At 30.8% G+C, this 13877-nt stretch overlaps 1 protein-coding gene and 1 non-coding gene across 2 annotated transcripts; both read right to left on the reverse strand.

Annotated features, from left to right (window-relative positions):
* Positions 1 to 1681: 1681 nt before the first annotated feature.
* LOC131172512 (adenosine kinase 2) lies at positions 1682 to 5880 on the reverse strand (the record flags this gene model as incomplete). The annotated part of the gene is given in 12 exon segments (XM_058133417.1): positions 1682 to 2134; positions 2625 to 2808; positions 2946 to 3012; positions 3086 to 3156; positions 3234 to 3331; positions 3423 to 3499; positions 4403 to 4470; positions 4548 to 4649; positions 4750 to 4781; positions 4917 to 4963; positions 5219 to 5272; positions 5813 to 5880. Coding segments are annotated over 12 exon segments (1011 nt in total), but the record flags the coding sequence as incomplete, so codon positions are not given.
* A 7559-nt stretch (positions 5881 to 13439) lies between these two features.
* On the reverse strand, positions 13440 to 13546 carry LOC131173696 (small nucleolar RNA R71). The gene has a single exon (XR_009144010.1). It is a non-coding gene; the product is annotated as a small nucleolar RNA R71 (small nucleolar RNA).
* Between the last annotated feature and the right edge of the window lie 331 nt (positions 13547 to 13877).

Genomic DNA, 13877 nt, shown 5'->3' on the forward strand with positions numbered 1-13877 from the left:
TAATTATAATGTTAAATTAATTGAATATATATATATATATATATATATATATATATATATATATATAAAGGTAGTTTCACATCTTAACAAGATTTCTAAAGTCCATAAAATAATTTTCTTTAAGTTATTTTTGAAAAAAATACTTAATTTTTTTTAATAAATAAAATATTTTCCGTTTATCCTTTTTTGAGTTCTCTAAATGCTAGAAATACAAAATATATTTTCAATAAAGTAAACAGAGCCTAATGTGAGAAAATTTCTTAAGTTTTTATAATTTTTCTCGCTTAAACTTAGTTCACTTTAAAATAAATATATGAGTTATATATTTATTTCTTGAGTTTAGAATAGCATAGAATATTAAAATCTAAAGAAATGTCTTCTTTTATGTTTTAATATTTATTTATGTACTTATTATTTAAGAACTTTTTTGAAAAGCAGATTTTGAACACCACCAATGCAAGAAAAGATGTGGGTGAATATTGGAGAGTCATGAAAGATCAACCCATGCCAGAAGCAACAAAAGAGCTCCTTCAAACTGCTTCAACCTGATTTGCCTCGGATGAGAAAACTGATTGTCACGAACCTGATGTTACAATTTATCACGATGATGTTGATCTCCAGAAAAAGAAGGCATCGCATGAAAGATCCTTTGAAATGGAGCTTGGGTCAAGACCTGACGTCACGTTTTATCATAACGATGAAACTCTTGAAGCATCGAAACCCTTAATTCAGATATCTTTCATTAAGAATCAAGAACCTGTTTGGCAAATCTTGCATAAAATTAGAAAATGGTGTTTGTGTTTTTGCTACCATTTGAAGAATGGAAAAACCACATCAACACTATCACCGAACTCAAGAGAAGTGGCTTGATATAAATCAAGTTCGGAAAGATTACCAGCTCTCTTGATTTTTTTTATGCTGTTGTATCAATATTTCTTGCCCTCATGTGCCAAGCGCAAATGGTTGAACCATCTTGGCGAGTCCGGACAATGTTAATGTCCGAATGATACCGAACCATCTTGGCGATAGGGTGTGCGGTTTAATTCCAATTTGATTCTTCGTTGTTTTAGTTTTAATTTGATATGGTTCTCATTTATTCAATTCTGATTCGATTTAATACAGTTCAAGTTTAGTTCAGAAAAAAATAAATCAAGAACAACCTGGAGTTAACATTGAGTGTGATTTTGGGCACTAAGCGTGTGTAACATGTTGCTGATTCTAGACAAATTCGGCATTTGATTTTCCATGGTGGTATTGTTTTGGGGCTTCTCCTCATCTTTGAGACCTTAGCATACAGGTCTCTTGCAAAGCTTGGGATGTATGTTGGTATTCATCGCTTGATTCTTGAAGTTGATGGTTTGGGTGTTACGAAGCTTTTGACAGCCTCAACGGCTACCAATTTGAGTTCTTCCCTAGTCTCATCTAACATTCAGCAGTTGCTTCAACGAGATTAATAGGCGGAGATTACCCACATTAGCACAAAGGCCAATTTTGGCCTCAGGATTGTTGGCTATTTTCGCTGGCTCTCACATTACAAGAGCATATTACATTTGCATTAACTTTTCTCATGTACAGTAAAATTCATATATTAATAAGATATTATTGTTATTACTGCATTCATTTTCTAATAAATTTAAATTAAAATAACAAAAAAAATAATATTAAATCAAGAATAAAGAAATTAAGTCAAATATAAACTAAATCACTGAATTGAAACTTGTAATAATCACTCATCCCAGCCAAAACAAGTTCTCCATTCAGTACCGAGTGAAAAACCATCTCGTGGGCAACACAAACTGATACCGTCATCCACTCAGCGAACAAGGATGACTACCAGATAGAATACAATGGTAAAAGCAAACAAACATCTCCTCTACCAAAATATATGGGTTCAGGAGAAAATAATGAGAGCCGCTGCAACAAAATTTAAAAAAGACAATGCTCTCTTGGACAAATATAAAATTGCAAAGGGGAGGCCGATGAACGTGTGCTTAACTGAAATCAGGCTTCTCTGGATATGTGCAACCTGACCTCTGGATAATCACATTTGCTGCATAGCATCCAGCTCTCACACACTCTTCAATAGGCTTCTCTTGCACTAGCTGTGACAAAAATCCACCAACAAATGCATCCCCTGCCAAAACAGAGTTTTTTCTATGATTTGTTGGAGAAGAAAGGGATATTATCCCAACTACAAGAGTTCTTAATCAATTTATTGTTCTTATGCATGAAAGAAGTTTGCTGCAGCACTAGTGAAACTAATGGCAGCATAGATCACTGCCTATAACGATGTTTACTTTTAGAAATTTCTTATCACTGACAAGTGCACCAAGGATTTTCTCATGTATATTGTAAGGGCAGTTGGCAACTAGAATTGACAATATAGCACATAAAACTAACCAACTTAGATGCACAGACTAATTTAAATTATTTCAGTATCAATAACAGCAAATCTGAAATTGCTAACAATCAATCATTCTCAATCAGTAAAACACAGCAGCATAAATGTACAACAGGAACTAACTTTAAATAATATGAAATTCAATCAACGCAAGCATTTCAAAGATCTCCTTTTATATACTTGATTTTTACTAGATTACTTGGAGATGGAAGAGAACACACACCTGCCCCATTTGTATCTACCAGCTTTTCCTTGGGTAACAATACCACAGGGAATAATTTCACTTTCCCATCCTCAGCAACCACAACAGGATCAGCACCTTGCGTGATAACAGTAATTCTTTTGTGTGTCCCTGATGCTTTGTGCCACTGAGAGATCTTTAAAGCAATCTCCTCAACATTATCAGTCTGACAAACAGAGACAATCCAGTGAAGTAATTCCATGGGTAACAACAGCATGGAGTTCTCTAATTAATCAATGCAAACATAAAGAAAGTGGGGAGGGAAGGGAAGGGAAAGGAAGGGAAGGGGACGGGGGGAGTTACCTCCCAACCATGAACCTTCGCAAAGGTTCTGGCTTCAGTCTCATTTCCAAAGACATAGTCCATATATCTGCAATTAAAAAGCATATAAGTACTGAACTACAAACAGACACCATGAGCAAAGATGGAGGCAGAGATCTTACGGTAGAACTTTCTCCTGGGCGTCCTTGAAGAACTCACAAATGAATGGAGCAGAAAGATTCATTGAGAAGACCTGCAAAAGCACAACTAAATTCAGTGAACCTTCCCAAATTGCATATAATTAAAAGAAAGATAATAGACAAGCTCTACCTTGTTGTGTGCAGCTGCATGTTCAGCAACAAGTTGAATGGACTCGGGAGAGACGGTAAGGAAAAATCCAGCAATATAGATATATTTTGCTTTCTCAACTGTTTAAATGGAATTGTTTTACAGATTAGAGTAACAGGAAGCATGAAAAGCAACTAGGTAGAAGAAGCAAGAAAGAACTGAGTTAAGTACCTAATGCCCAATTTTCTGGTCTCTTCAAATGCTCAGATTTGTAACAATTTGCAGCTGACAAATTTGCGATAAGTGATCTGCAAAAACATTCAACTTTTACCCCAGCAAACAATAGCTAATAAATAATCACATGAGAAAGTGCTGATGCCAATATGCAGGTCTCCTTTTGTTCCACAATTTACGACGTAACATTTAAAGATCAATGCCTTATGGACCATCTCCCAAATATAAGACTAGGCAAAAACTGTACCAATTCCAACTGGAATACACCTGAAATGCCCAGAACCTTCAAAAGAAACTGGATGTAATTCACAGTTGGATCCAATGCCTACCATAAGCATAAAACCTTTTTTTCCCTTTTTTGAGAAGAAGAGATTTTAGAAGACCTAGTAACACCTTTAATTTTATTAAATGGAATGATATTATCATCATAATCAACAACCTTGTAGTATCTCCACATAAAGCAAGAAAGAATAGTCACTAGTACAAATGGACAACATATGTTTAGGAGACAATGTCAATAGGTGGGCAACTCTCATCAACTCAAATGAAGCAACTCAAAATCCACAAGAACCACTCAAATGAACCAAATTAACTAAATGAACAATTGCAATCCCAATCACCCTTATTTGACGAAATCTCATGAGTAGAGATGAAAAAACTTTTCAACCCATTGCAACTTCCGAACAAATGAAAAACTAGTTGAATAGCTAATGACGTCCTTCAAAAGGACAGTGAATTATTAGGGAAGGTAAATTAATGAAGAAATAGTTCTGTTTACCAAGGATATGTTTTAGTTGGATAAATAGAGCTCTTAATTGTTATCATAAGGACAAAACAATAGATATATTAAGAATTTAAGGACAACCGGAAGCATGATCAGTGTTATATCAGCTGGTAATATCTCAGAGAAAGAAAAAATGGCCAACGCAAGATTTAAAAATGCAATTAGAAATATAAGCCAATAAGGTAAAACTAACCTCTCACCACCAACAACACAAACAGCACATGTCCCAGTTGGGGCAGTCTCATCCTCATAATAATGAACCTGATAGCACAATCTAATTAAACACTAAACACAACAACCAACTTCAAAACAGGAAACAAAAGATACAGAGTGATTACATTGACACCAGCTTGCTTTGAGTTTTTCTTCATCTCCTCTCCAAACTTATCCTTTCCAATACTGCCCATATAACTTGTTGCACCAGGAATTTGAAGCATCCACTGCAAGAGACACAACAGACCGGGGAAGAATAAACTAGTCAGTCACATAATTTAAGCACAATCAAAAGATCTACCTTGCCAAATGACAATAGAAGCAAACCTGAGCAACTCTTATTGAATTTTGGGTAGCACCTATAAGAAGTGTGACAAAGCAATATTCATCAGTTGACAGACATCAATAGACCTTGTTATTATATAACTTGGACAACAAATATCTAAACAAATGACAACATTAAACTTTCAAATCAATGAAATTTCTAATTTTACCTCCAGCAATATATTCTACATTGTATTTGCTAGCCATTTCTTCGTACCTGCATAAATTCCATCAAAAGAGCTTTAAGAATCAAGAAAACATTTCACACTCCTAGAAAATTCCAAAATTAAGCTAACCCAACACACTGAGACAATATGCAGAAAAAATATTAAGTAACATATGAATGTCAGTTCCCAACAAAGGCATGATCTCATTCTCTTTCAATCTAATATTTATGTTGGAAGCAACAATCACTAATAAGCATAACCCAAAAAAATAAAATATAAAAAAATATACATAGGAAAGAACTTACATTGGCAAGTGCTTGTCTTCAGCAAGGATAGCATTGTTTAGCTTGATCTCATATCTGTTAGAATAAATCACAAAATTAAAAAGAAATAGAAAGAATATTCATGCGGATTACAAAAAAAAAAAGTAAGAATAATAACATTAGACATAAAGCATATCCATTATCAATCCAACATTTCATTCCTTGAATCTATTTATGCAACTATTTGAAAGAACTGTAATTTCCATAACAAAAACAACTAAACATTAATCGTAATTTCCTTAAACGAAAAAAAAAATAGAACATATAAAATTCCTCACTTTTTGGAAATCTATATTCCTTTTCTATTCATTTTATCTAAATCTTCTCAGTAACCAACAAGTGACTAAAAAAATTCAGGGAAAGAAAATTTATATAGAAAGAATTAATTGATCGGGGAAGCTACAGATCTGACACCACAATCAAATCCACAATGAATAAACTCAGATCTATTATCATTTCGCAAATACAACAATCAATAGCAAATAAAAGTATACAAACAGAGATCCAAGTGAGGAAATGAATAAGAGAAAAATAAAAAAAATATATCTGAGGTACCAAACGGAGCAGAAGACTAACTTGTTGAGGAAATCTTCATCGACAACAGCAGAAATGTCGAGGAGAGGGTTGCCCATGCCCAAGAGGATTCCATCGGAAGCCATTTGAAGGAAGGACTGTGTGGTTTTTGGAAGAGTGGTCAGTGATTATGAGAGATCTGCGTGTGAAAGATGAACTGAGTGGGTTGGGATTTATAGAGTGGTGTAGTTGGTAAGGTGTAGTTATGGTTACACCAACCCCCATGTCGCATTTTGCCCTTTTAGTCTATGGATTTGATTATTTAATTTTTACTTTTGGCCTTGATTAGGGTTGGTGGTGACGACAATTTTTCCCTTTTTTTAATGGAAAAAAATTGATAATGAGAGAAATTCTGTAGTATAGTCAGTTCATCACGTCATTTACAAGCCTCAATTACTGAATTATAGATATTTAATAAATAAAAAAAATAAATCACAAACAAAAGTACTCATTAGCTAATAGAATTAGTAGTATTTATCTTTTATATTTAAAAGTAAATTCACTCATTTTTTTATTATTTTTTTTATAAATTGGGTTTATAAGTAAAAAATAAATAAATTAAGAACTAACTTTTCATTTTAATTTTTATAAGTTAATTTGATAAAATATTTTAGTATATTATTTTAATTTAACTTTTAAAATTTCATCACATATTTTATTTAATGTCCTTTTTAATGATTTTAATAATAAATGTGTATATAAATGTTCATATAAGCTATGTTTGGTATAATGTGTTAGTTACTTATCAATTATTTATAAACACTTTAATCAAATATACATTATTTAAAATTTTAAATGCTTATATGTTAATATTAGGTTTTTATAAGCTAATTTTCATATTTTAAGCTAAACACTTTTTAAGTTTAGCCAGCTAAGTTAGTAAAATTCAATCAACGCCACATTATCCCTCGTAGCGAACAATCTGTAAACTCTACTATAATCTCTCAATGAGGTTAGTGTTAATAGGGGTGGCCACGGTCGAAATCGGAACAAAATAAATCAAAATCGAAACTAACTTCAAATCGGATCGAAACCGTCCTTCTGTCATTCAAATCAGGTTTATATTTTTTAAGAATTATGAACCGACAGTTCTAAACTGGATTGAACCAATGGTTCTGAATCAAATCAAATTGATGATTTAAATACAAAAAAATTCAATAAATACCTCACCTCACTCTTACTTCATTTATACGTATCAATTATTCTCTAAACAATTATTCTCTATACTCTCTCTAATTATTAATACTTTTTCAATTTCTCTCAAATTCTCTAAAGTCTAAATAATTATTTTATATACTCATTTTAATTCTCAGTACTCTCTTAATTTCTTTACTTTATTATTTTATATACTCACTAAAATTTTCAATATTATCTCAATTACTCTGTTATTATTTTATATCCTCAATAAAATTTTTAATACCCTCTATTTTAATTTTTTTTCTCTTTTTTTAATTATCAATTATCATATAATTTTAAAAAAAAAGCAAGCAATATAACTAGAAATTTTGATTCCTCTAAATCCCAGAGGGATACATAGCCAAATTAAGTTCATACACTTTTTTCTAATTTTTTTAAACAAATTAATTTCATCTCTAGTTTTTTAATCAAATTCAAGTCTTTGCTTATTAATTTTTTTTTAAAAATAAATTATTTCATTATTTTTTTCTTATTTTATTTTGATTGAAAGATTTTTAAGAAAAATTAAAATATTTTTACAAATATAACTTAAATTTTGAATCAATAAAATTTTTCTCTAATTTTTTTCGTTTAAGTCACCTATAAACCTTCCCTAAACTGCTCTCAAACCGTCCTCCAAACCATTTTGAACCGTTCTTTTTAGAACCGCCCTTAAAACCATTTTAAACTGGGGCTCAAACCAGAATCGACGATCCAAGAACCTTCTTCCAAACCGTCCCCTAACGGTTTGGTTCAGGTTTATAATTTCATTGAACTTAAACTGACAGTTTCTGAACCGTAGCCACCACTAGGTGTTAGCTACTTATCAGTTACTCATAAAAACTTTAACCAAACGTATAATTGTTTACAATTCTAAATGCTTATAACTAACATTAGGAGCTTATAAGATAATTTTTATATTTTAAGCCAAACAACCTCTTAGTTTAGCTAGTCGACAAGCGTTGGTTCAATTAGTAAAATTTAATCAACACTACATTAACTTCGCTATAATCTCTCAAATGGGATTGGTGTTATGGCTGACCCTAAATTGGGAACACCTCCCCTCAATTAAACTTTTTTTTCATCAAAAAAAAGTTAGGGTCTGTTTGGTTTAACTGTTAGATGTAGCTGATAAATGATAGCTGATAGTTGTTGTTGTTAGCTGATAATTAATAGCTAACAATTGATTGTAGCTAATTTATGTTAAGTGTTTAAAAAATTATGTATAGTTGTTACTGTTGATATGTAAAATGACTGATAAGGGTATATTTTGTAATTTATTTTACTATTGAAATAAATATATAATTATTAATTTATTATATTATTTATTTGATTATTGAAATAGAAAAATAAAAAAATAATCTAAATATACCTAATTTAATAACTTAAGAAGAAATAAAAAATAAATAAATGTTACAAAGAAAGTGAAATTAGAGTAATAAACTAAAAATAAGAAGAATGAATTATAATAATGTTGAATAAATTATTTAATCTTTTATTGTTATAAAAATTTTGTAAAAATTGATAAATAAAAGAATATATATTTATATATATATATATACACACACACACACATTTTAAGAGGTTTTCAACAATCTTATAATGTTATTGTTTCCCCAAAAAAAATTGTGTTTATGGTATTTTTGTCAAACTAACAAAAAAAAATTCATTCATGAACAACTCATATTGTAGTGCTAGGGGTGGCGATGGTCCGGTTTCGAACTGGAACCAAACTAGAATTGGTTCAGTCAAAACCGAACCAAAACAAATAAAAAATGGAACCTACTTTGAATCAGACCGAAACCGTTCTTATGCAGTTTGGTTTGAGTTCATATTTTTTAGGAATCGTGAACCAATGGTTTCGAACCGGATTGAACCGACGGTTCCAAATCGGATCCAACCGACGATTTAAATATAAAAAAATTCAATAAATACCTCACCCCACTCCTAATTCATTTATATATATCATTAATTCTCCACATAATTATTATCTACACTCTATTTAATTATTAATACTTTTTCAATTTCTCTCAAATTCTCTAAACAATTATTTTTTACACTTCTTTTAATTCTCAGTACTCTCTCAATTTCTCTACTTTATTATTTTATATGCTCATTGAAATTTTCAATACTATCTCAATTACTCTGTTATTATTTATATCCTTAATAAAATTTTCAATACCCTCTATTTTAATTTTTTTCTCTTTTACACTTTTTTAATTATTAATTATCATATAATTTTTTTTTTAAAAAGGCAAGCAATAGAACTAGAAAATTTTGATTCCTCTAAATTCTAAAGGGATACATAGGCCAAATTAAGTTCATACGCTTTTTCTAATTTCTTTAAAAAAAAAATAATTTCATCTCTAGTTTTTCAATTAAGTTCAAGTCTTTGCTTATTAAATTTTTCTTAAAGATAAATTATTTCATTATTTTTTTCTTATTTTATTTTCATTGAAAGATTTCTAAGAAAATTAAAATATTTTTACAAATAAAATTTTTCTCTAATTTTTTTTGTTTAAGTCACCCTTAAACAACTCCCAAACTATCCTTTAAACCGTCCTTTTTCGAACCGTCCTTTTTTGAACCGTCCTTCAAACCATTTTTAAACTGGGGCTTGAACCGAAACCGGCGGTTCAGGAATCATCTTCCAAATTATTCCCTAGCGGTTTGGTTCAAGTTCATAATTTCATTGAACCTGAACCGACGGCTCAATAACTGTAACCTACGGTTTCTGAATCGTGGGCACCCCTATGTAAAGATAATAGAAAAAGCGGTTGATAAGTATTCTATCAGCAAGGGCCATGCATGGTTCCTAGGGAATCCGAACCAAACCAGAACCGAAAAAGAACCTTTACTATGGGAACCACACCGAACCAAAGTTATTTTACTGTTTTGGTTCAGATCTGGTTCTTCATCAAAAACTAAACTAGAACCAGACTAAAATCTAACCGAATCAAAGAACCGATTTTATACATAAGTATTTTTTATATATTTTAGATATATTATGTAGTTTCAATGAAATTATATATATATTACATGCAATTAAGATGGTTATATATATAACTTAATTTGTTATTAATTATAAGTATATATATGTAATCCAATATTAACTTTTATTATTTTCAATTATAAATATATTAAATCATTTTATAGTCATTAATTATCTTATTAAGTCCCAGTAATATACTTTCCTGTTAAAAAATTATATAATTAAAAAATATGTATAAGATAGTAGAATATATTTATTAAGATATATATTATGAAGTGACTTAATTTATGTATATATTGTTTCATGGGATTGAATTATAACCCACTTAAATTGGTAGTGGCGTGATCTGATTAAAATATTTTATGAGGTATGTGGTCATAGTAAAGAGTATGAGCCAAAATAATATTTAAGAATCAGCGTTAATAATTGAATTTACTAAGTTTAAGATTATATTAGTTATTTTAGTTTTAATTTGAAAAATTTTAATTATAATTTACAAAATTTTTATAAACAATGTTTATTATATTAAAATTAAATTTTTTTAATACTTATATTCTGAATTAAAATTTAAATTAATAAAAATTATATATTGCCAACAAATTTTAATTTTAAATAGATGAATGAAAATATAATAAAGAATTTCTCTAAAACTAAAAATTACTTAGTTTTGTACTCTTGGTTTAGTTTATATTAATCATAACTCATATTATACTCATTGATTTGCTGCTATTTTATAATTTGAATGGAAATATTATATGACTTATTATGTGTAGGATTGAATGCTTACTACCATACCAAAAGTTTAAACCTTTAAAAGAGGTACAACTCTAACCTCTTATAGCACAGCGGCCTAAGCACCATTGGCTTAAAGAATCTAGGCAAGATACTAGCCCACTGAGCTATCCTCAATAAATACTAACAATCCACCCCCAGCGCATACTGGAGATTCAAACTCATTATCTTGACTGTGATACAAATTGTAAGATTGAGTACTTATCACCGTGCCAAAATTTAAACTTTAAACAGATGCACAATTCTAATCTCTTATAGCGTAACAACCTAAGTGTTGCACTTATTTCATATAGGCATTTCAAGGTAGTTTTGCATCTATTTTGCCCTCATATTTTAGTATATTTTATGTTTTTAGCTTTATTTTAGCTTGTTTGTTAACTTCAGTTATTTTATATTTGATTTTTGTAATTTTATTGTTTTTAATAGGTTTTTATGGCAAATTGAGGGTCAATGAGTACATTAGAAAGCGTTTTGAAGAAATTTGGAGTTCCCTAAGCATGAAGGAAAATTAAAGAAATCAAGTCTTGAAAGATCAAGTTAGCGAAAATTTGCTTGAGACTTTGTTTATGATGTTGCTCAGGGTATGTCATATTGCTTAACCTTAAGCCTGGGCAAGCTGCAAGTCAAGCACAGCTTAAATCCTACACATTCAAGCTTTCATCCCAAAACCTGCCGAGAATTGCTTAAGATCTTGCTTGAGATCTTGCTTAGGTTAAGTAGCAATGCTTAAGGTGCAACACAGGTCCAGCTGAAAGTCAAGCATGAGCAGAAAAACTCATTTTATTCCAAACTTGCCAAGATTTGCTGAGTGTCTGCTTAACCTTAAGCAGACAGTGCAACCAGAGGTCGAAAATTGTTGAAGAAGCAGCTTAGGATAAGCAGTACCCTAAGCAAACTGCTCAAAACATGAATAACTCTGCTGACTTGGATATTTCTACACCTCATTTTCTATCTACTCCTTAGCTCTTATCTATTTTTAGGGCAACTTTTGGGACTATATAAAATAATCATTTTCTAGTTTTTGCCACAATAAGAAATAATAAGAAATAAAAGGAAAGAAAAATTAAAAATATAGAGAGGGAAGAGGACGCCATCATTTCTGAGGAAGAGGAGCTACTGCAAACATCTTTGAAAGCTCCAGAAATCAGAGTTTTGGGTTCTTCTACCTGGTTTTTCTATTTCTAGTCCTCTTATCATGTTTTTCTTTACTTTTCTATCAATTTCTCTTGTAAATACCAATATGAGGGAGCAAACTCTCTAGATTTCAGAGTTGAGAAATATGTTTTACATTAATTTGTGGATTTGGACTGGTTATTTCCATATTTAATATAAATATGAGTTTTGATTCTTTCCTTGTGTGCTTGATTTACTTGCATAATGTTGGTATCCATTGGGTATTGTGTTAATCTTTGATTGAAGGACCGAAAGGTGAAGATCATTGATAGATAATCAACGATTAGAACTTAAAATTATCTAGATTTAGAAATAAACTAGGATTTTAAGAGGACTTAATGATTGGTTACAAAACTTAATAGAGTTTAAATTAATCAAATATCATACAAAAGTAGGTTTGGTTATCTTAAAACACACTTTGATTTAGTTGAAGAAGATATCAAAGGAATTTAGAATCAATCACCTTCAAACTCTATTTTCCCTTAAAATTGAAATACCCAAGACAAATCCCAATTAATTTATGCATAAACCCCCAACTCTGGAATTATTTTTATCATAATTAGACATTAATTTAAATTACCCATTATTAATTTAGTTCAATTGCATCTGGATTTAGAATTTATTTGCTTACTCTTTACCCATTATAATTAGATTTATCAATTTACTTTGCTCATTTATATTTACCATTTATTCATCAATCATTAGCCCAAATAATCGCTTCATTCATAGTTTGGTACTCAAACGGCAAATCCTCATGGGAATGATACTTGACTTATCACTTTATTACTTGGTACGACCCGTATACTTGCGGATACATGCATTAAGTTTTTAGCGCCATTGTCGGGGATTTGATTTTTGTTTGATATTGAACGATTGTTTGTTTAGTTAATTTGGGTATTTTATTTTTAATTTCTTTTATCATTTTACTTTGAGAATTTGTTTATTTTGTTTTTTAGGTACTTTTATTTTATGAGAAGGACAAAAAGTGAAGAAATCAATTTATTCTTTGATCCAGAAATAGAAAAGACAGCAAGAGCTTTAAGAGCAGAGGCTAAGAGGAGAAAAGCTAAATTTAAAGCTCAACAATAACAAGAAAGAGCACAAGAGAAGAAATGGCTAACAACAATAATAATTGTTCTGTGAAGGATCATGCCTATCTTAACATTGAGGATTTCATGCCAAATATCACAAGACCAAGAGTGAAAGCTAATAATTTTGAATTGTAGCCTGCACTATGTGAGATGGTACAACAATCACAATTTGGGGGGAAGTCCAAGTGAAAGTCCACATGTGCATCTAGCACACTTTCTTGAGATCAGTGATATGTTGAAGATAAATGGAGTTTCTAATAATGCAATTCGACTCAGATTATTCCCTTTCTCTTTGAAGGACCGAGCTAGAGAGTGGTTACATTCTTTGCCACCGGGTTCTATCACAACATGGGATGAACTTTCTCAAGCATTTTTAGCTCAATATTATCTACTAAGCAAGATAGCTAAGCTAAGAAATGAGCTGACTTCTTTCAAACCTAAAGATGATGAGAGCTTGTATGAAGCATGGGAGAGATACAAGGATTTGCAAAGGAGATGTCCACATCATGGGATTCCTAAGTGGATGCTTGTTCAACACTTTTACAATGGAGTTTCACCAGCTATTAGAAATACAATTGATGCATCTTCTAGAGGTGATCTTATGGAGAAATCTGAAGATGAAGCTTTTTCTGCTATAGATAAAATTGCTTATAACAATTACCAGTGGAGTTATGAGAGGAATGAGATCAAGAAACCAGCTGGTATGTTTGAGCTTGATGCCATGAATATGATTAATGCTAAGTTTGATGCTTTGAGAAGGAAGATGGACAAGCTAAGCATGAAAGTATATTCTTCTGTTGGAGGTTCAAGTAATTCAGTAGATGTTGGAGTTGCAAATGTCAAC

The sequence above is a fragment of the Hevea brasiliensis genome, chromosome 14, assembly GCF_030052815.1.
Source record: "Hevea brasiliensis isolate MT/VB/25A 57/8 chromosome 14, ASM3005281v1, whole genome shotgun sequence".
Lineage (NCBI taxonomy): Eukaryota > Viridiplantae > Streptophyta > Magnoliopsida > Malpighiales > Euphorbiaceae > Hevea > Hevea brasiliensis.